Here is a 19,105-nt window from a genome sequence, read left to right as displayed (position 1 = left end):
GAGCAGGGGTTACTCTCCATTGTGGTGCTTGGGTTTCTCATTGCAGTGGCCTCCCCCGATGGAGAGCACAGGCTCTGGGAGCATGAGCTTTAGTAGTTGCGGCACAAGAGCTCATTAGTTGTCGCTTTCTGGCCCTAGAGTGTTCAGGCTTCAGTATTTGTGGCAGGCAGGCTCAATTGCTCTGCAGCATATGGAATCTTCCCTGACCAGGGATCGAACCCTTGTCCCTTGCATTGGCAGGCAGATTTTTTTTTTTTTGGCAGGCAGATTCTTATCCACTATACCACCTGGGAAATTCCTCCACTGCCTCTTGAACTACCAAAACATAGTAAGAGTCCAAAAAGATAAATAGTATGACAAGGTAGTATATGATGAATGCAAAATAAATTATATAGCCAGCAGCATAATGTAGTAGAAAAATACTGGATTGGAAGTCAGGTGATCTGGATTCTATCAAAATTCTGATACTCATCAGGCATATGATCTTGACCAAGTCACTTAAATCAGTAGTCTGCAAAGTACTGCCTACAGGTCAAATCCAGCCCCATTCTTGTTTTTGTAAATAAACTTTATTGGGACTTTCCTGGTGGTCAACTGGTTAAGAATCTGCCTGCCAATGTAGGGAACATGGGTTCAATCCCTGGTCTGGGAAGATTCCACATGCCTTGGAGTAACTAAGGCCATGCGCCACACCTACTGAGCCTGAGCACTTAGAGCCTGTGTTCCCCAACAAGAGAAGCCACTGCAACGAGAAGGCTGTGTACTGCAATGAAGAGTAACTCCTACTTGCATCAACTAGAGAAAGCCTGCTCACATCAACGAAGACCCAGACAGCCAAAAATAAATAAATTAAAAAAAAAACTTATCGGAACACAGTTCTGCCATTCGTTTATATATTAGGTATGACTGTTTGGGCTACAATGACAGAGCTGGGTAGTTGCAGCAAGATGTATGGCCTACAAGGCATATACCTTTCTTTGCTGACCACTTACTCAAACTTTCAGTCTGTTCCCTCATCTGTAAAATTGAACTAATATGTGCCTTCAATCACACAAAATTTGTCATGGGAATCAAAAGGGATACCACGGAAAAATATTTTGAAAGAAAGGAAGAGGAAAAGTAGCATTTTTGAGAACCTTATATCAGGGTATTAGATACCAAACCTTGTACTAGGCAGTTTATATACCTCCTTTCATTTGATGGAGTAAAGGGCCAAAGCCTAAGCATATAGATTGTGTTTAATAGGGCAAACAATTGGGAGGACTTAGTTAAAAGAGGGTGGAAAGGCTGGGCAAACTGAGTGGCATGAACAAAGAGTTTAGAGGCAAAAAGGCTTACAGTTTCTGGAAGCAAGCAACAAGAAAACAGCCTGGAACAGAGGGATTAAGCATGGGAGCAGAGAGAGAAACAGAGACCTTGACTAAATGTTTTGGACTTTCTTCTCAAAATATCAGAAAGCCATTGAATAGGAAATGACATGCAAAGCATTGTTTCTGGAAAATTAATCTGTTTATAAGTGAGAAGGGATTAGAAGTAAGAGAAGCTATTGCTATACTCAAGGTTTAAACCAAAGAGGTGGTGATGGAATGGAAAGGAAGAAACAGATTTAAGAGCCATCCCAAATATAGAATAAAAAGGATTTGATGACTAAATAGCACCAAATTTTAAACTTAGTTATCTAGAAAAATGATGGTAGCATTAACAGAAGAAAAAGAGGCTGTAAAAAGGCAGAACAGGAAGAATGCTAATTTGATTAGTCAACACTAGAAAAGGCATCAGACCGGAAAACCAGAGTCCTGTAAGACACATTGTGTTGTCTTCCACAAGCTACCTAAGTGTCCTCATCTATAAAATGGAGTTGAATTAATTACAAATGGTACCCTCTTGGGGCTTCTCTGATGGCTCAGAGGTAAAGAATCTGCCTGCCAATGCAGCAGACACAGGTTGGTCCCTGGGTTGTGAAGATCCTCTGGAGGAAGAAATGGGAACCCACTCCAGTATTCTTGCCTGGAGAATCCCAAGGGCAGAGGAGCTGGTGGGCTACAGTCCATGGGGTCGCAAAGACTAGGACACAACTGAATCGACTAATCAGGCTCTCATGTCACCTCTTGGCTCTAAAATGATGAAATGTTTAATAAGTTTTAAGTATTAGTAATGTGTAAATGAAACCGTCCAGCAGAAATGTATACATTCAGGATGTCATCTCATGGGAAAGATTGAGACTGGAGAGGAAGCTTCAGAAGTCTTCTAAGTTGAGATAATAATTAGAGCCCTGAAGAAGATGAAAGCTTGAAGTGAAAGAATATAGTTAAAGAGCCAAGGATTGAGCCTAAGGGAACACCCATACTCTGGAGTGGGCAGAAGTGAGGCTATTGCAAGATATAGAAGTTGTTGCCAGATAGGTAAGAGGAGAATTAGCATAGTGTGCTGACATGGGATCCAAGGGAAAGAGTTTCAGTAGGCATTACCAAGAGTGTCAAATGGCACTGAGAGCACTGGGTCCCTGGCCTTTGTAAAGCCCCTGGACCTATTGATTGGGTGGGTACTTTATGATACTCAAATTCTATAAGATCATTAGTGACTAAGAAGGTGCAGTAGAGTGATGACGTGGATGCTGGGCTGTAAGATTTAAGGATTATGTGATAGGAAGGAGTCAGAAAGAGTATGATTAGACTCCTCTGTGAAGAATTAAAGAAAAAGGACTTCCTCCATGGTCCAGTGGCTAAGAATCCACTTTTCAATGCAGGGGCCACAGATTCGATCCCTGGTTGGGGAACTAAGATCCCACAGGCTGTGGGGCAACTAAGCCTGTGCAATGAAGATCCCACATGCCACAAATAAGACCTGGTGCAGCTAAATAAATATATACATAAATAAAAAGAATTACAGAAAAAAGATGAGAAAGTGAAAGAGCGCAATTAGAATCAAGAGATATTTTCAAGAAGAGGGTACCTGATCATACTTGCGGGAGGAAGAAAGAATAAATAAATCAATAACAATTGGAAGTTACAAAGTAAACAAGGGACAAGTGATTCAGCAAAAATTCCAGAGGTGAAAGGTAATCAAAAGCACAACTGGAGAAGTTTGCCTTAGAAGAGAGAGCATGTTGTCTGAAATAAAAGGACACAATAATCTACTAAGAACAGAAGAGTTGAGAAACAGGTGAAAGATGTACAATTAGCTATGAGAAATATGCTACGCAGCCCATATGCAATATAAGTAAAATGACAAGGTAGTCTGATACATCGCCGAGGCTGGGAGAGGCCATGGTTGTGATGGAAACTGGGATAGAGCAGAAAGAACAATACATGGAAAAGTGCAGAGGTAGGTAAATTCACAGACTTCACTTCTGTGGTCTGATGACACCGGGTAACCTACGTTTAGCAGCTGAAGCTTTTTGAATAATGATGAGGCCCAGCGTCTGAGAGGACTTACCATTCCGATAGTTCTAAGGCATCACTTCCTCTTCAAAACTAGCAACCACAGTGGCTGTTCTGGCTTTGGTGTCCCTTCTCTGGCAGCAGTAGATTACATTATGCATTTATCCACAAGAATCAACAGTTCCCAGGGAAGCAAAGAGCTACCCCTGAGTAGCAGAACCTGCTAGTCTGGACCAGCTGGAAGGTTACAAGCATGAGACACACAAAAGGAAAGGTACTAGTCTCTGAGCCTGAATGGAAAAACAGACCCAGTTTTGAACCCCTAACTGTCCCAAGGGCGTTTCCTAGGAATTCAGCAGCAGAGAGTCCCTTATCCTCTCCCACAGGACGTATATCGTCCCATCCAGACCTCTAATTTGGGGGAGCTTGCGTTCACAAATATTTCCCTCCCCTTTCTTTTCTGCAGGTCAGAGGAGAAACACTGGTATTTGAGGCAAAAGGTTTCAATTTCCCCCAGTGAGTAAACTCTTTAATTATAAAATTTATTTAATCATAAAGGATTTCTCTTTCTTCAACACAAATGCACACATTAAAAGTAAAAAAAAAAAGACATATATTTACACAAATTAGAAACTACAGTCTCAGGTCCTGGATTAGGGGTTGAGAGGAGGGACAGCAGGAGCAACTAGAGGGTGGCTTCTCATCTGTTCCAGGTGTCCTGTGGTCATCTCTCTGGTCAGGGTGGGTAGACCAGGAGGGGAAGGGGCACAGCTACAGTCTGATGGCAGAGTTACTGGCAAATTGTGATAATGAGGCCCCTCTGCAGATAGTTTCTCATGATTACCAGGGATGACAGGAGATGCTGTCGTAGATGGAACTGGAGTGACTGGAGCTGAGTGAGTCAAGGGCTGTACTCCATGCTGGAGGAAAAGGATGACACCGATGCTGGTTCCAGTGCCTAAAGGACCGTGGCTAAAGGAGATGGTACCTGGGGAACTGAGAGGGGGATTGCAAATTGGAGTAGTGTGGATCCAAGTGAGGTTCATAGCTGGCCATTCAGTGAGGTGCCAAGGCTGCTTTGGTTTTAATACTAGCTGTCCTAGCTGTGTCTGGTCCATCTTTTCCATGGAAGGTGCAGGAGAGGAAGCAGCTGGATAACTGTGGTGGCTTGGAAAATACTAGGGAGGGGGAAGAAAAGAGAAAAAATTATGTGAGAAAGCCTTCAGAATAATTCCACCTGGCTGTTTAAACCTTGGTTTTTTCTTGGGAACTCTGTAATGCTAACATACCTTGCTTTATGCAATAGATAATTTCCTGCTGGGCCATGATTAAGTAAATGTTTTAGTAACCAAATTCTTAAAGGCCTACTATATACACCACACACTATATAGCACTGGCTATTAAGACATATGAGGGACATATGGTGGCTCAGTGGTAGAGAATCCACCTGCCAATGCAGGAGATGCAAGTTTGATCCCTGGGTTGGGAAGATGCCCTGGAGAAGGAAATGGCAACCGACTCTAGTATTCTTGCCTGAGAAACCCATGGACAGAGGAGCTTGGCCGGCTACAGTCCAGACATGACTTAGCAACTAAACAACAATTCAGACATATACCAAATAAAACAGTCTCACAAATTTTCACTCTTTATAAACAAATTTGTTTTAGACTGTCTTTCTAAAGTTTTTAATTGGAATCATCATTTTCCAATTTCTGTATTTTAAGGTCTAATTTTCTATGTTGAGTTCCTTAAGAACTGCGACCATTCCTCAAAACCTATGCTTCCAGAGTGATACAAGGATCCTTGGGTGGGAGTAAAAAGGAGAGGAAAAGCGGTTTAGGGGCAGCAGAGGAGAAAAGATTTTCATAGACAAGCTGTGGGATCTTCTTGCATGATTCATTTGGCCAGATAAAAAGTCTTCTGTATCTATTCAGAAAGATAAGCTACAAGATGCGGTATGGGGTTAAACTCCATAGAGTTCTTAGAAATGACCCAAACAAAATGGAAACAAACAACATCTAGAAATCAGACTATGAAGGAATCTAGGCATTCTCTTCCTTGAAAAGAAACTTACTGAAAAGATGAAAAGACCCAGAAGAAAATGGGAGAGGGAGTCCCTTTCTGTATGTACACTTCATTCCTTTGGTTATTTCCCCAACTTTCCCTCAGATAATAAGTTCTCACCTTGGTCAGTTGGTGCCTGCTGCTACCCAATGATGACTTCTGTGCAGCTATATGAGGAAACCAAGTCTTTAACATTCCTTCCACCTGTAATAGAGTTCCTAGATAACGCTCTCTGTGAGGGAAAGTAAAAAATAAAAGGCCATTAGGTGTGAAAAAAGCAACAGAACAGGATTGGAAATAGCACTTTATGAAGAAGAGAAAAGAAGCAAAGGGGACTTACCCCATCTGTGGCTTCTTCAAAACTCCTAAGATACGCTGGATCCTGTCCATTGCCACACTCTGCTGGAAAGTGCTCAGTCCTGGGGTTAGGAGAAAGAAGGTGAGATAAAGGATTGAGATTCAAGAATTTAGTCAGCAAAAGGAAAGACAGAAGGGAGTTAAAATCGATTCACCTAAGGAAATTGTCACAGGAGAAAACAGGAATCATCTAGGCCCCAAAGACTTAAGAGAAATACACATTTAAAACATATGTGGAGAGAGAGAGAGACATATGAACCTAGCTCAAATGAATGCAACTAATTAGATAATTACCTCTCTCAAATCGACCCATCTTCAGCCCCTTCAGTAGGTCTGTGAGAGGGGGTATGAATCCTTGGAGCTCTTTACACTATAGGAAAACAGGACAAATGGTATGAGAAGACCAAGAATTGCCCACACCAGTACTTATTTTTCCATCCAACCTGGGAGCCAATACGCTCCTTGTGGGGTCCTTATCAACCAAACGAATACTAAACCATTCTGGTCCCCTCTCACTTTCCCAGCTTTCTCTTACCTTCTGAGCAAAGAGCAGGTCTCCTTCTGTGGTACAACCCTGGATGTTTATACAGGTCTCCAATTCACCATCTCTTGATCTTTTGACCCCAGATCCTGACATAGAAGCAGCCAAGCCCCGCTGTTCCGAGTGAGATGCTACATGTTGGTTACTGGAAACCTTGGGTCGTTGCCTGCAGCGGATAGGACCAGGGCTGGGCCGAGAACCTTCCTTCTGCCCAACAGTGTCTGGCTTGGGGCCATGAGCCCACTTGTCCTCCCCCTCACTATCGGAGGGGGAGCCAAAGTCACTGTTCACTGGGGAGGTGGAAAAAGAGGAAGAAAGAGAGTAGGAAGAATAGGAAGAAACGCTAGACGGAGAATCCATAGGTTCAGAAGCAGGGTCTGGAAAGCAGCTCGCGGAGTACCCAAAGATCTGGACCTGCAACTGAAGAGCAAAGCGAGGGGGTCTGAAACCAGAATCTGAGGATTGGGAAATGGACTGAGAGACTGGGGTGTACTGTATACGACAATAACATCCCTTCTCTCCCTTCCCAGTATTAATCCTGGCTCGGGCACAATAGAAAAAGTCATCTTCCCCGCCTCCCCCACTCCATTAAGAACCTGGATTGCCTTTGTGCCCGCTGCAGAGCAGCTCTTAGCCTGACACAGACTGTTCGTTCTTCTTCATTTCAGAGTAAATGACATGATATGACCCCTTTGTCCGGTTCGCCTTTCTGGTCTCATCCTGACCCGTAGCGAGCCTCTCTACCTGAGCTCACTACACCAGCAAGCCGGAAATCTGCTGCACTTGAACCCACCGAGGGACCCTGTAGGAAACTCCCGCCTCTTCCCAACCTTTCTGATCGCCATCCCTGCGCCGGACCATTCCCAGTCGCACCTGCCACGTGATGCAAATCCTTGCAATACCATGATCTGCAACGAGTGCCTAAGCCCACTCCCACCGGGTCTGATCCTCCCGCACGGATCGCTCCCTGGCGTCTGAATCTCCTCACCTGTGTCAGTCGGCTCAGCCCAGGCCGTCTGCAGCTCCTACTCAGACTCCGGAGTCTCGGCTACCCACCTCCGGCTCCCTCCCACTGGGTCCCGCCCCTTCCCCCTCCGGGACACGTGCAGCTCCGCACGTGCCTTCCCCCTGCTTACACAGACCTCGCAGCCTCATTGGTTGTGTAGCCGGTGACACGTGACTCTCGTTACTGAAGTTCACATCCCATTTGCTACAGCATACAGGGGTTCGGCCAATAAAGCGGCTGTCAGGGGCCGATTGGTTGGATGGTGAGCATTCTGTGCTCCGCCCCTACATGCGGCTAGCAAGGAGGACCCGGTGATGAGAAAAGGAGGAGGATGGAAAAAGAGTGGAAAAGAAGGGAGGGGAGAAAAAGGGCGGAGCCCGTGGCCTTAAATAGGATGGTGGTGCGTGAAGCCGCGCGGCTGGAGTGTGCAGACTAGTAGTGTGACCTGAGGTGTGAGCCTTGCGGTGTGGGACTCTTGGTTCTTCCTTGGTAACCGACCCCTGTGCCCCCTCTTTCAGCGCCTCCGCTCGCAAGTGCAGCACGTGGAACCCGTCAGCGACTTGCGTCTGCAACGTGTGTGAGAACATGGACGTGTGCCCCAGTGTATCCTCCCCCTCGCCGCGGCCCAGCCCTCGTGACTCCCGGGTCTCTGTTTCACTTTCCCCTCCTCCTTATCCTACAAGTTGGGTGCCTCCTGCCCTCTTGGGTGAAGAGGGTGGGGACTGCTGCCGAGAACACCGCGTCCTCTCCCCGGCTCCCACTGGGGCGGCTCCTCCAGCCCTTTGCTTACATAACCCGCCGCGCACGTTACCAGCTCAGATGCCAGCCCGCCATCAATCTAGAGGTCAAAACCCAGCCGGGTTGTTCCTGACTTCTACCCGGGTTCCTCAGGCCCTGTACCCTTAATTCCATTTTACTTAGCACAAGGAATGGGGAGGCGGGTAGGTCTGTGATTTCCTAAATTATGCCTTTGTTTAGCTTTTGTTTCTTCATTGGTCCTCTGGAGAAGATTTGAAGAAGGGAGGATGGCAAAGTCCGGAGTTTACTATTCACCGCCCCTTGCAGCTTTTTTTTTCTTTTTTCTTTGCTGCACCACCGGGAGGCTTGCAGGATCTCAGTTCCCCAGCCAGGGGCTGAACCCGGGCAACAGCAGCGAAAGCTCGGAGTTCTAACCACTAAGCAACCAGGGAACTCCCCTCGCGGTGTTGAGAGCACTGTGGAGAGAAGGGGACGGGGCTCGGGGACTGTGGGCTGATTAAAGTTTTAACATTGAAGAGACCGCAAGGGGGCAGTCTAGTTCTGACTAGGGTCGCAAGGATAAAGGGAGAAAAAAAATTTTTTTTAAGTTTGTCCTTGCATGCCCTAATTACTAACTGAAAATGGTACATATTTAGAGGCGGGCGTTGGGGGGGGGGCTAGGGGTGTGGAGAGTAAGTAGAAGAGGGTGTGAATTTTTGAAATCTATTCTAAGTAGCCTTTTTTTTTTTTTTCTAAGTAGCTTTTGATGGTTTACGTTTGCTTAATTAACAACGTGCTCATTTTATAAAAAGGATAAAAGGGTTCTACTTCAACTTTCTCCAACCATATTGTTTCAATACTGTATATGATAGGGTAAAATGGTAGAATTAGAGGGAATTATAGGCTGTGAATAAACCTGTTTGTGGGTGCTTTTCTCTGTTCTTCCCCAAATTTCAGTTCCACCCCCCCTCCCCATGGTCCTAATAATTCCCTCTAAATCTACTGTTGCCTAACTCCGTTTGTAATCCACCCTTCCCACATATCCTGGTGTTCTCTTCAGTGTTGTGGCTTTATAACTGGCCCTCATAAAGGAGTAGAGAGTAACCAGATTACTTCATTTATTTATTTAATCTTCCACTGTCCTCTTCCCAGATCCCCATCAAGGAGTCTTCCTTCTCCTAAAAAACAAAGTGCGGAGGAGGTGGTTTGTGGAAAATCAGGGTCAGGGGACTCAGGAAACCTTTCAGGCTCTCCCACCTCTATGGAAACTGCCCGGATTTTATATTTTGAGCTAGATTTCTTCATGACATCTATTAGATGTGTCCCCTCCTTCATTCCTTCCTTCTGCTAAACTTCGTGCCTCTTACTGTGGTTACCAACTTAAATTCCTTCCTTATAATTCAAGTTTCTCTTCCCTCTTCCTTTCTCCCACTGTCTCTCCCCTACATTAGAGAACCATTCATGCCCCCACTTCTGAACTTCAGCCTCTCAACTCTGTCAGGTTGCAGGGCCCCTCCCATTTTGCCCTCTGGCACCTGCAGAACCTTAAACCAGTCCAGGCTGAAACCAGCTCTGATTTCTCAAGGCAGACTGAAAACCTGGAGAAGTTTCTTGTCCCTTCCACCTGCTTCTGCTCTAGGTGGTCCTGAAATCATCCCAGTTCAGAAAAAGTAATGACTCTTATGACAAAGGCCTTTGCCTCAACATCTCCTAAACCTCCTTGAAGTTAGATAAGCTTTTTCTAAATGTGACCCCTCTTCCTTTAAGCAGCTGAGAATTGACCAAGCTGGGAACACTAGCTGGAGATACTGGTAAAACTTCAAAACTCCCCCAAGGCCAGTGGCTGCACTCTTACCTTTTACAGGAAATACATCCCCCCCCGAACGAGGGCCCAGAACAGAAGGAGTGAACCAGAACTCTGCAGACGGGATACAGCATCATTCAGATCTGGACTCTGCTAAAATACAGACATCCCCTCACAGTAGGCTAGTATCATCCTCCTACCACCCAGCTCCCACTCTGGAAAGATAACCATCTCTTTATGCCAACCTCTGTCTTCTTTCTTCTGAGCTTAGAGAAAGATCCAGCCCTCCTCCCCATCACTATAAGAAGTCCTTTCCTCTGTGCCTTTCAGCCATTCCTGACCATACTAGGGTCTGTGACATGTTTTTTGTTTTTTAACCTGTGCACGTGACACTGTGCTAGTCACTGTAATAGGTGCCATATTAGTCACTCAGTCGTGTCCGACTCTATGCAACCTCATCGACTATAGCCTGCCAAGCTCCTCTGTCCGGGGAATTTCCAAGAATACTGGAGTGGATAATCATTCCCTTCGCCATGGGATCTTCCTGACCCAGGGATTGAACCCGGGTCTCCTGCATTGCAGGCAGATTCTTTACTGTCTGAGGCACCAGGTTCAGGCACAGGTGCTGTGTGTCGCTTCAGTTGTGTCTCTTTGAGACCCTATGAACTGTAGCCTACCAGGCTCTTCTGTCCATGGGATTTTCCAGGCAAGAATACTGGAATGGGTTGCTGTGCTCTTCTGCAGGGGATCTTCCTGTTCCAGGGATTGAGCCTGGGTCTCCTGTGGCTCCTGCATTGCAGGCAGATTCTTTAACGCTGAGCCACTGGGGAAGCCCGCATGAAAGTGAGAGTAAAGTGAAGTCAGTCAGTCGTGTCCGACTCTTTGCGATCCCATGGACTGTAGCCCACCAGGCTCCTCCGTCCCTGGGATTCTCCAGGCAAGAATACTGGAGTGAGTTGCCATTTCCTTCTCCAGGAGATCTTCCCAACCCAGGGATGGAACCCAGGTCTCCCGCATTGGAGGCAGGTGCTTTAACCTCTGAGCCACCAGGGAAGCCGGGAAAGCCCACATAGGGGGATATAAATATGATTAAGACACTGGTCCTACCCTCACAGAGTTTACAAGCTAAAGGGAGTCTGCTGCTGCTGCTAAGTCGCTTCAGTCATGTCCGACTCTGTGACCCCATAGGTAGCAGCCCACCAGGCTCCTCCATCCCTGGGATTCTCCAGGCAAGAATACTGGAGTGGGTTGCCATTTCCTTCTCCAATGCATACATGCATGCTAAGTCCCTTCAGTCGTGTCCGACTCTGCGACCCCATAGACGGCAACCCACCAGGCTCCTCTGTCCACAGGATTCTTCAAGCAGGAATACTGGAGTGGGTTGCCATTTCCTTCTCCGAAAGGGAGCCTACCATATACTTTAAAATATTTATCTGTTCTTGTCAGTCATCAGCTTTCCATTCCTACTGATCCCTCCCATCTATGTTCAACTATATTCAGACTGCACTTTGGTTCTGCACTTTGGCCCTTTCTAGCTGTTGCTCCTCTCTCTCGTTGGCCGCACCTCGTGGCATTGGGGATCTTAGTTCCCCAGCCATGGATTGAACCCATGCCCCTGCATTGGAAGCATAGAGTCTTAAATACTGGACTTTCAAGGAAGTCCTTTGCTTCTTTTTTCATTACCAGATTTCTCAGATAGTTGGTTTATCCTCTCCCTCCACTTCCTCACAATGTATTCCCTTTCTAACGCCACAGAAGTAGCTTGTGGTACAACCACTCAATTGAAACTGCTTTCTCTGTAGTTATCAATGACCTCCTTCTCCTTGGCCTATTGGTAGCTTTTCACTGATTATATTAAACTTTCTCTTCTAGACTCTATAATACAAATTTGGCTATCTACCTACCTCTCCAATCAATTTGTTTCCTTTTCCTTGGTTAATTCCTCTCCTACTAACTAAAGGCATGGTTATTGGCCTTTCCGTATTCTGTAAATACTAGATCTACTGAGCTTGTCTGCATTTGTAACTTTGCACTTAGAACTGGAGCATGGACTTAATTCAGCTACCTTTAGGACACCCTCATAGGCTGTGCAGAGAAGGTAATGGCACCCCACTCCAGTACTCTTGCCTGGAGAATCCCGTGGACGGAGGAGCCTGGTAGGCTGCAGTCCATGGGGTCGCTAAGAGTAGGACACGACTGAGCGACTTCACTTTCACTTTTTACTTTCATGCATTGGAGAAGGAAATGGCAACCCACTCCAGTGTTCTTGCCTGGAGAATCCCAGGGACGGGGGAGCCTGGTGGGCTGCCGTCTATGGGGTCGCACAGAGTCAGCCATGACTGAAGTGACTTAGCAGCAGCAGCATAGGCTGTGACTGTAAATTCAACTTGGCCAATACCAAATTTATAACTCCCCCCCCAGATCACTCTGATCACAGTTCCCATTTCAGTCAACCATTTTCCCAGATGCCCATATTTAAAATTTAAAGTTAGTTTTAAAATTCAAGCTATTTTAACTCCTCTTATTTATTGCCCATATGAAATTATCACTGGAGCAAGGCATTTTCTTCAAAGTGTTTATTTTTCTCTGCTCCATTAAAAATGCCACTTCTGGGGCTTCCCTGATGGCTCAGTGGCAAAGAATCCACCTGTCAATGCAGGAGACATGGGTTCGATCCCTGATCCGGGAAGATCCCACATGCCTTGGAGCAATTAAGCCCGTGGGCCACAACAATTGAGCCTGTGCTCAGGAGCCCAGGAGCTGCAACTACTGAAGCCTGCTCACCCTAGAGCTTGTGCTCTGCAACAAGGGAAGCCACTGCAAGGAGAAGCCCTGGCAGCAATGAAGACCTGGCACAGCCAAGAATGAGTAAATAAACAAACAAAATGCCACTTCCCTCATCCAGACCTTTAATGGATGCAAATCTCATTAATGTCTCTCCAGTCCATTGCATCCTTCATACGACCAGATAAATCATTTTTCAAAAATACCACTTTCATCATTCATTTAGCACATGGGAGAACATACTAGGCCCCCTATTGTTTATAAGTCTGAAATTTACCTTGATACTTCAGACTCTGTAATTTGGCCCTGTATTCCCATATGTGAAATTACCAAGCAAATACATGTAGCTTTGAACATTTTATTTGTTAATTTCCTACTGTTCCTTTCCATATACCATCTCCTTCAATCATATCTCAACCACTAAATATACCCTTCTTGTTCTGTCCTCCTGTCTGTGCAGCTCTTTCACTCTTGAAAGAACTAACCTTCTTCCAAATTGCTATCACCCTTTCATAACTTACTGCCAATCAAAAGCTCACCTATTCTTCAAAGAAGTATCTCAAGAACAGTCATCTTCTGAAAGTCTTCCAGACAACTTCAACCTGTACTAATCTCTCTCCTTCCACCGCCTAAAGCACTTGTTTGTTGTATGCTGCCAAATTTGTATGCAATTACACTGTTGAAAACCTTTTCATTTTGTTCCAAATGTTTCATAAGTGTAAACTTGAGTTTTATGAATACTTTGAGGACAATAACATGATTTCTTTTTCATTAGCATCAACATCCTTAGCAGCTTTAGGCATAGGTTACAAAAACATGGTGGCCAAGTGGTAATGAATCTGCCTGCCAATGCCAGAGACACAAGAGACACAGGTTTGATCCCTGGGTTAGGAAGATCCCTGGAGAAGGAAATGGCAACCCACTCCAGTATTTCTTGCCTGGAAAATTCCATGGACAGAGGAGCCTGGCATGTTACAGTCCATGGAATCGCAAAGAGTTGGACATGACAGAGCACCAGACTGTATGTGTATGTAAACACATTAAATACTATTCAACTGAAGTTTAACTGCACCAACTCTTCCCTGTGTTCTGTATACAGTATTAAATCTCAGTGAAAGAAATGATGGCCAATTTGAGATGAACATCTGCATTGTAATGCTAGTTATTTGGTTCCCCCATCCACCAAAGCTTCCCTCTGCTCCACATCACCAGTCTGGGGATCCATCCAGGCTAACAGATATCTGTCTCCCTCCCCACTTATCCCCAATCCACTCACTGGTTCCATTGTCATTGGTTTCTCTGTTACAGGCTTCTGATGGTCAGCGCGGTCTGTTTCATAACTAATGGTAGTCTCTGATGCTTCCACCTTCTCATCCAACCTGTTCTGCCCTCAGTAGGATTAGGAAACAGTTATCATTGCCTCCGTTCAACATCCTCATAGATTCTCTATTTAGATTTCTTTTTTACTTGACCACCTCTTCTCCCCTCCAACCCTCATCCAAGACTTACATTCAGGGAGCTTTCCTACTTCATGTTTGCATGGATTATGTACCCACCCCATTCACCAGCTCCCTTGACTTGAGGACAGTTCCTCCCTTGCAGTGTCTTAGCAAACCTACTGCATTCTGGCTTCAGCCCCAGCTGTTATTAACAAATTTGTTTCAGATTCACTACCTAGTTTCACTTCACCTAAATCGTTTTTATTCCTGTTCATTATTTACATTTCAACAATGTCTAGTTTCTTTTTAACTGCTACCTATCCTGATCCTCCTAGGGGATCATGTAGATTTCACTCACCACTGTGTTCTCTGGCTCAAACATAGAGTAATCAACAGTGAAGTTCACACTAAAGTCATCTGGTGAGGAGAAAAAAAAATAAGTAGTTACAAATCAGAAAGGTAGCACTAGATCCGGAAATGAGAAGAGTAAGAAATTGTTCAGAATACTTCAGTTTGCTCAAGTTATAAAATTAACTGGTATAGTATAATTCCACAAATTTTAAGGGCTTCTCAGATGGCATAGTGGTAAAGAATCCACCTGCCAGTGCCAGGGATGCAGGAGACTTGGGTTCGATCCCTGGGACAGGGACCCTGGAGTAGGAAATGGCAACCAGGTCTAGTATTCTTGCCTGGGAAATTCCATGGACAGAGGAGCCCGATGGGCTAAAGTCCATGGGGTCGCAAAGAGTCAGACATGACTGAGCGACTAAGCACATGCACACAACAAACTCTAATGTTAAAAATGTTTGTGAATGTGTATGCACTTATATTTTCAACTTGATATCTAAAATCATGCACAGAATTGAAATTTTTCAAGTTATTTCCACCAGTTTCTAAAGGATCACTAGTTTGAGAAATAACATCATGAGTTTGATGGCTATTGCTCAGAGCCAAATTTCTATCTGATCTAGTTACACCATTGCAGAAGGAAAAGTCAGAGTCTCAGAACTGAGGAGCTCCCAAACCTCTCTCCAGCCTGTGAAGGATGAGAACCTTCTATGTACTCACCGTAGCTGGGGGTGATTGTGTAATAATAGATCACCTGGTAATACTCATCCTCTTCCAGTTCTTCTCCATCCTCATATTCTTGTCCTAGGACAAGAACTAGAGGTCAAGGGGCATCTGGAAAGCCTTAGCAATACAAGGACACCAGATGTTGACCTCAGCTCTATCAGTTTTCTTTGTTTCTGCCTCCCCTCTATTATCTCCCTGCCTCTGTACCTCTAAACCCTTCTCTGTCTTCTGGACTCCTTAATGCTGACAAGGCCTGTTACTCTCTGCCCTTTCATCTGGGAATCCTCAGAACTGAAAATGTGAAAATCCCCTTCACATACTGGAACCCAAACTAAGCCTTAAAAACATAGGAAGCAGGGAGACACCAGAAATTAAGACCTCCAAATCTACTCCTCGGTATTATGCTCCAGACTTACTGTATTTGTGAGAGATCTCCTCTTACCAGTGTCGCTCACAATTAACTAATACACCTGGCCTTAGGCTTTTGGACTTGGGCTTTAGTTCTCCTTTCAATGCTAACTAGCAGGATATCTCTGAACAACACAGTTAACACCGCTTTCTTCAGATGAGTCAGAAGGACTAAACGATCCATCTGCATTAGTTTTTCTTCCTCCCCAGGATTAAAAATATGTGGCTTTGACATGACTGGGTCAGGAATTCTAGGCCGCCTGCTTAATCGTTTTCTAAACTCCTTGCATGCGCTCTCTTGACCCCAAGCAGTGACACAACAGTCTGGAGGAAAAGGAAACAATGAGAGCACCTGGAAGGCTGCAAACAAAGGAGGGAAGAAGCCCAGCTACTTCTGGGACCTGTCACTGAAGGCAGCCAGTGCTCAGTATTCCAGAGGTCACCCTCCTGGGTCTTTACTAATACATGGCTTTTTCTCCAGTTCTCTGGGAAAGAAGATACCCTGGCTTCCCTCGATAGTTTCAGACTGCTCCACCTTCAAGGAGCCTGCCCCTGTCCCCTGTCACTTGAGTCCTTATCTCACTCAACTCTGATGATGGTGAGCTGAGCTCACTCTTGTTAGGACCTCCCCATGTCTGGGGCTCCATCCTCACCGGCTGCCTCTTTGACAGGACTCTGCTCTCCTCCCTGTTTCCTGTCTCTAATTTCCAGGTCCTCCCTCTGCCCCTGCCATCTAACACCGATGGGAGAGTGTTGTCCCTCTTTACTGAACCGCGCCTCCAGCCCTCTCCTCATTTGCGTTTCTCCCCATTTATGGTTAGAAGACCTGGCTCAGAAGCCCGGGGAGAGACGCGAACTTACCCAGGATGAGCGGCACAGCAAGAATGGCTACAAAGAGGACATCCATTCTGGATTCTGCTCTAGTGCCTTGCAAAAAGGAAATTACACAGTTTCCCACCAAACTTACCCCGCCTTCTGCCCTCCTCCTCTTGGCGGGGGGTGGGGGTTGGGGGGTGGGGGGGGGTGGATTTCTCCGCCCACTTGCTGCCTGACTAGGCCATCAGCTACTACCGGTGCCGTCCTCAGTCACAGTGGCCCAGATTAGACAGACAAAGTGAATTTTGATGGGAACATGTTCACTGAGACCCCCTGGCCCTAGACCAGATCCAATCAGGCCACCTGCTGCCACTTTCTGAAAAACAAAGCACACAAACGAAAAACCAAACCAAACAACAACAAAAAACCCAGCTTACCGTGAAGTTTCCCCTCTCCCCTACTTTCCTTCCTTCTTCCCAGTCCTCACAAAAAGCTCCCTCTCCCTCTCACTGTCCCTAACTGACTATCCTCTCAACTGCCCTTCTCCCTGAGGCTTCATCACAGTCTCTTTCTTCACAGTCAAAATATTCTGAGGAAGGGATAAGCATTTTTTTCTAGAGTGAGAACAGTCCCCTCCCTCTGCTTATCTCAGACTACCATGTATGGGAGCAGTATCAACATCACCATCCGACTATAAGCACCTGCTGCATTGATTCTCATTAAAACAAAACAAAACAACTTTTCAGTCAAGACTAGTTCCTTCCTCTCTGCTAAGTACTGACCTCAACTCACTTCTTTCTCAAGTTTCTGCACACAGGATGGGAGAAGGGAGGAAGCAGGTACTCTTTCCCTGCGGTATATGCTACACCTTTGCTCCCCTTTCAGTCCTTTGGTGTGTTCGCTTCCTCCTAGCCTACAGGGGTGGAGTTCATCTTATCCTCTTTGCTTTTATAGTTCCCATTTTCATTCCATCCAGTGTAGAAACATTTAGTGACATATTGCTGGGCACAGTGTGCTAGGCCTAGTCTGATAGGCAATTTAGGGTTCAGAGGCAAGGAAATAAGAAAAGAATTGTTTGTTTTTTTTAAAAGGGAGTTAATAAACATCTATTCAACATCTACTATGAGCCAGGCACCATGCAAGTGTCTGTGGAAACACTATGAACAAGATAGGTTTGGTGCCTGTTCCTAAGTCAGAAGATGCTGTGATAAGAGCTCAGAGGAGAGATGATGTCTTATCCCCACCTCTTCTGGATTGCTATCTCAGAAGCAAGACAATATAGAGTCTTGAGCACCGATCAGGATGCTCCCATCCTCTCAACCTTATTGGGGGCAGATTTGCATCATTTGTTCTCATATAAATCTATATAATCTACCCCTTCAACTCCTTTCCAGAATTTTCCAGAAAAAATGTAAAACTCTTATATGGGTATACATCTATGCACTGCCATAAATCATTTCCAGAAGGAAAGGAAGGCTGGTTCTCTTTGAACAATTTTTATAGTGTTTTGGGGGTACTTTGATAACTTTCTCAAAAGCGATATTCCAGTTTCCCTCACCTTCCCATCCTGGCACTCTTTTGCCAAAACATCCTCCCTAAGGACTAACCCTGCTGCTGCTGCTAAGTCGCTTCAGTTGTGTCCAACTCTGTGTGACCCCATAGACGGCAGCCCACCAGGCTCCTCCGTCCCTGGGATTCTCCAGGCAAGAACACTGGAGTGGGGTGCCATTTCCTTCTCCAATGCATGAAAGTGAAAAGTGAAAGTGAAGTCGCTCAGTAGTGTCCGACTCTTAGAGACCCCATGGACTGCAGCCTACCAGGCTCCTCCGTCCACGGGATTCTCCAGGCAAGAACACTGGAGTGGGGTGCCATTTCCTTCTCCAATACATGAAAGTGAAAAGTGAAAGTGAAGTCGCTCAGTAGTGTCCGACTCTTAGAGACCCCATGGACTGCAGCCTACCAGGCTCCTCCGTCCACGGGATTCTCCAGGCAAGGGTACTGGAGTGGGGTGCCATTGCCTTCTCCCAAGGACTAACCCTGCTGCTGCTAAGTCACTTCAGTCATGTCCGACTCTGTGCGACCCCATAGACGGCAGCCCACCAGGCTCCCCTGTCCCTGGGATTCTCCAGGCAAGAACACTGGAGTGAAAAAGAAAAAAAAAGAATACTGGAGTGGGTTGCCATTTCCTTCTCCAAGGACTAATCTTACCCCCATCCAAATGAAGTTACAGTGTCCTCTAACACTTTAACTTTCTTTCTAAAATGCATCCCTTGTGCCTTCCCTTCCCCCAGTCTGAAGAAAAGACAACACTGATGTTCATTTTCAGAAAATAAATAAAGGAAGTATGACATAAAAGGAACTGAGTAACTTCGGTGGTGAGGGGGGAGGGGGATAGTTTTCCTTCAACTCCATAGCTATAATTGCTTTTTACAAAGAGCTTTAACTTCCAATTCCAACTCAAAATCCTCTCCAGCCTACCTAACATTGCTATCCAGGCTCTTTTACTTCTTATTCGCTTGTCATTATAGATGAAAGCTTCATTAGCGACACTGTATTGTGTGTTTCCTACACTAGCCTGTTCAAAGAGCACCTACTTTTAAGTGTAACCTTCATTTCTTAGGCAGTATCTCCAGCTCATTTCCTCTCATTCAAGTAAGAACAATACCCGTCCCTATCTTCCGGCACTCTCTATCC

General features: G+C 45.6%; 2 protein-coding genes across 4 annotated transcripts; both read right to left on the bottom strand.

The window, feature by feature from the left end:
- Positions 1–3,881: 3,881 nt before the first annotated feature.
- On the bottom strand, positions 3,882–9,109 carry CIART (circadian associated repressor of transcription). Of its 3 annotated transcripts, none has more exons than XM_020911836.2 (6): positions 7,485–9,109; positions 6,337–6,762; positions 6,096–6,171; positions 5,785–5,863; positions 5,565–5,676; positions 3,882–4,558 (listed from the first exon to the last, which is right to left on the bottom strand). In XM_020911836.2, the coding sequence occupies exons 2-6, from the start codon at positions 6,700–6,702 to the stop codon at positions 4,034–4,036; spliced, it is 1,158 nt and encodes a 385-aa protein (XP_020767495.2). In that variant the 5' UTR covers positions 6,703–6,762; positions 7,485–9,109; the 3' UTR covers positions 3,882–4,033. The 3 variants fall into 3 exon arrangements, with proteins under 3 accessions (XP_020767495.2, XP_020767504.2, XP_070323387.1); XM_020911845.2 differs by lacking the exon at positions 7,485–9,109 and adding an exon at positions 7,331–7,433; XM_070467286.1 differs by lacking the exon at positions 7,485–9,109 and adding an exon at positions 7,216–7,324.
- Positions 9,110–9,195: 86 nt separating this feature from the next.
- C5H1orf54 (chromosome 5 C1orf54 homolog) lies at positions 9,196–16,562 on the bottom strand. Its single transcript, XM_020911896.2, has 6 exons — positions 16,457–16,562; positions 15,182–15,265; positions 14,472–14,530; positions 13,951–14,058; positions 9,942–10,043; positions 9,196–9,264 (listed from the first exon to the last, which is right to left on the bottom strand). The coding sequence occupies exons 1-5, from the start codon at positions 16,500–16,502 to the stop codon at positions 9,945–9,947; spliced, it is 396 nt and encodes a 131-aa protein (XP_020767555.1). The 5' UTR covers positions 16,503–16,562; the 3' UTR covers positions 9,196–9,264; positions 9,942–9,944.
- Between the last annotated feature and the right edge of the window lie 2,543 nt (positions 16,563–19,105).

This window comes from Odocoileus virginianus, chromosome 5 (genome assembly GCF_023699985.2).
Source record: "Odocoileus virginianus isolate 20LAN1187 ecotype Illinois chromosome 5, Ovbor_1.2, whole genome shotgun sequence".
Classification (NCBI taxonomy): Eukaryota; Metazoa; Chordata; class Mammalia; order Artiodactyla; family Cervidae; genus Odocoileus; species Odocoileus virginianus.
The sequence above is the reverse complement of the archived record's forward strand: the minus strand, read 5'-3'. Positions and strand labels throughout refer to the sequence as shown.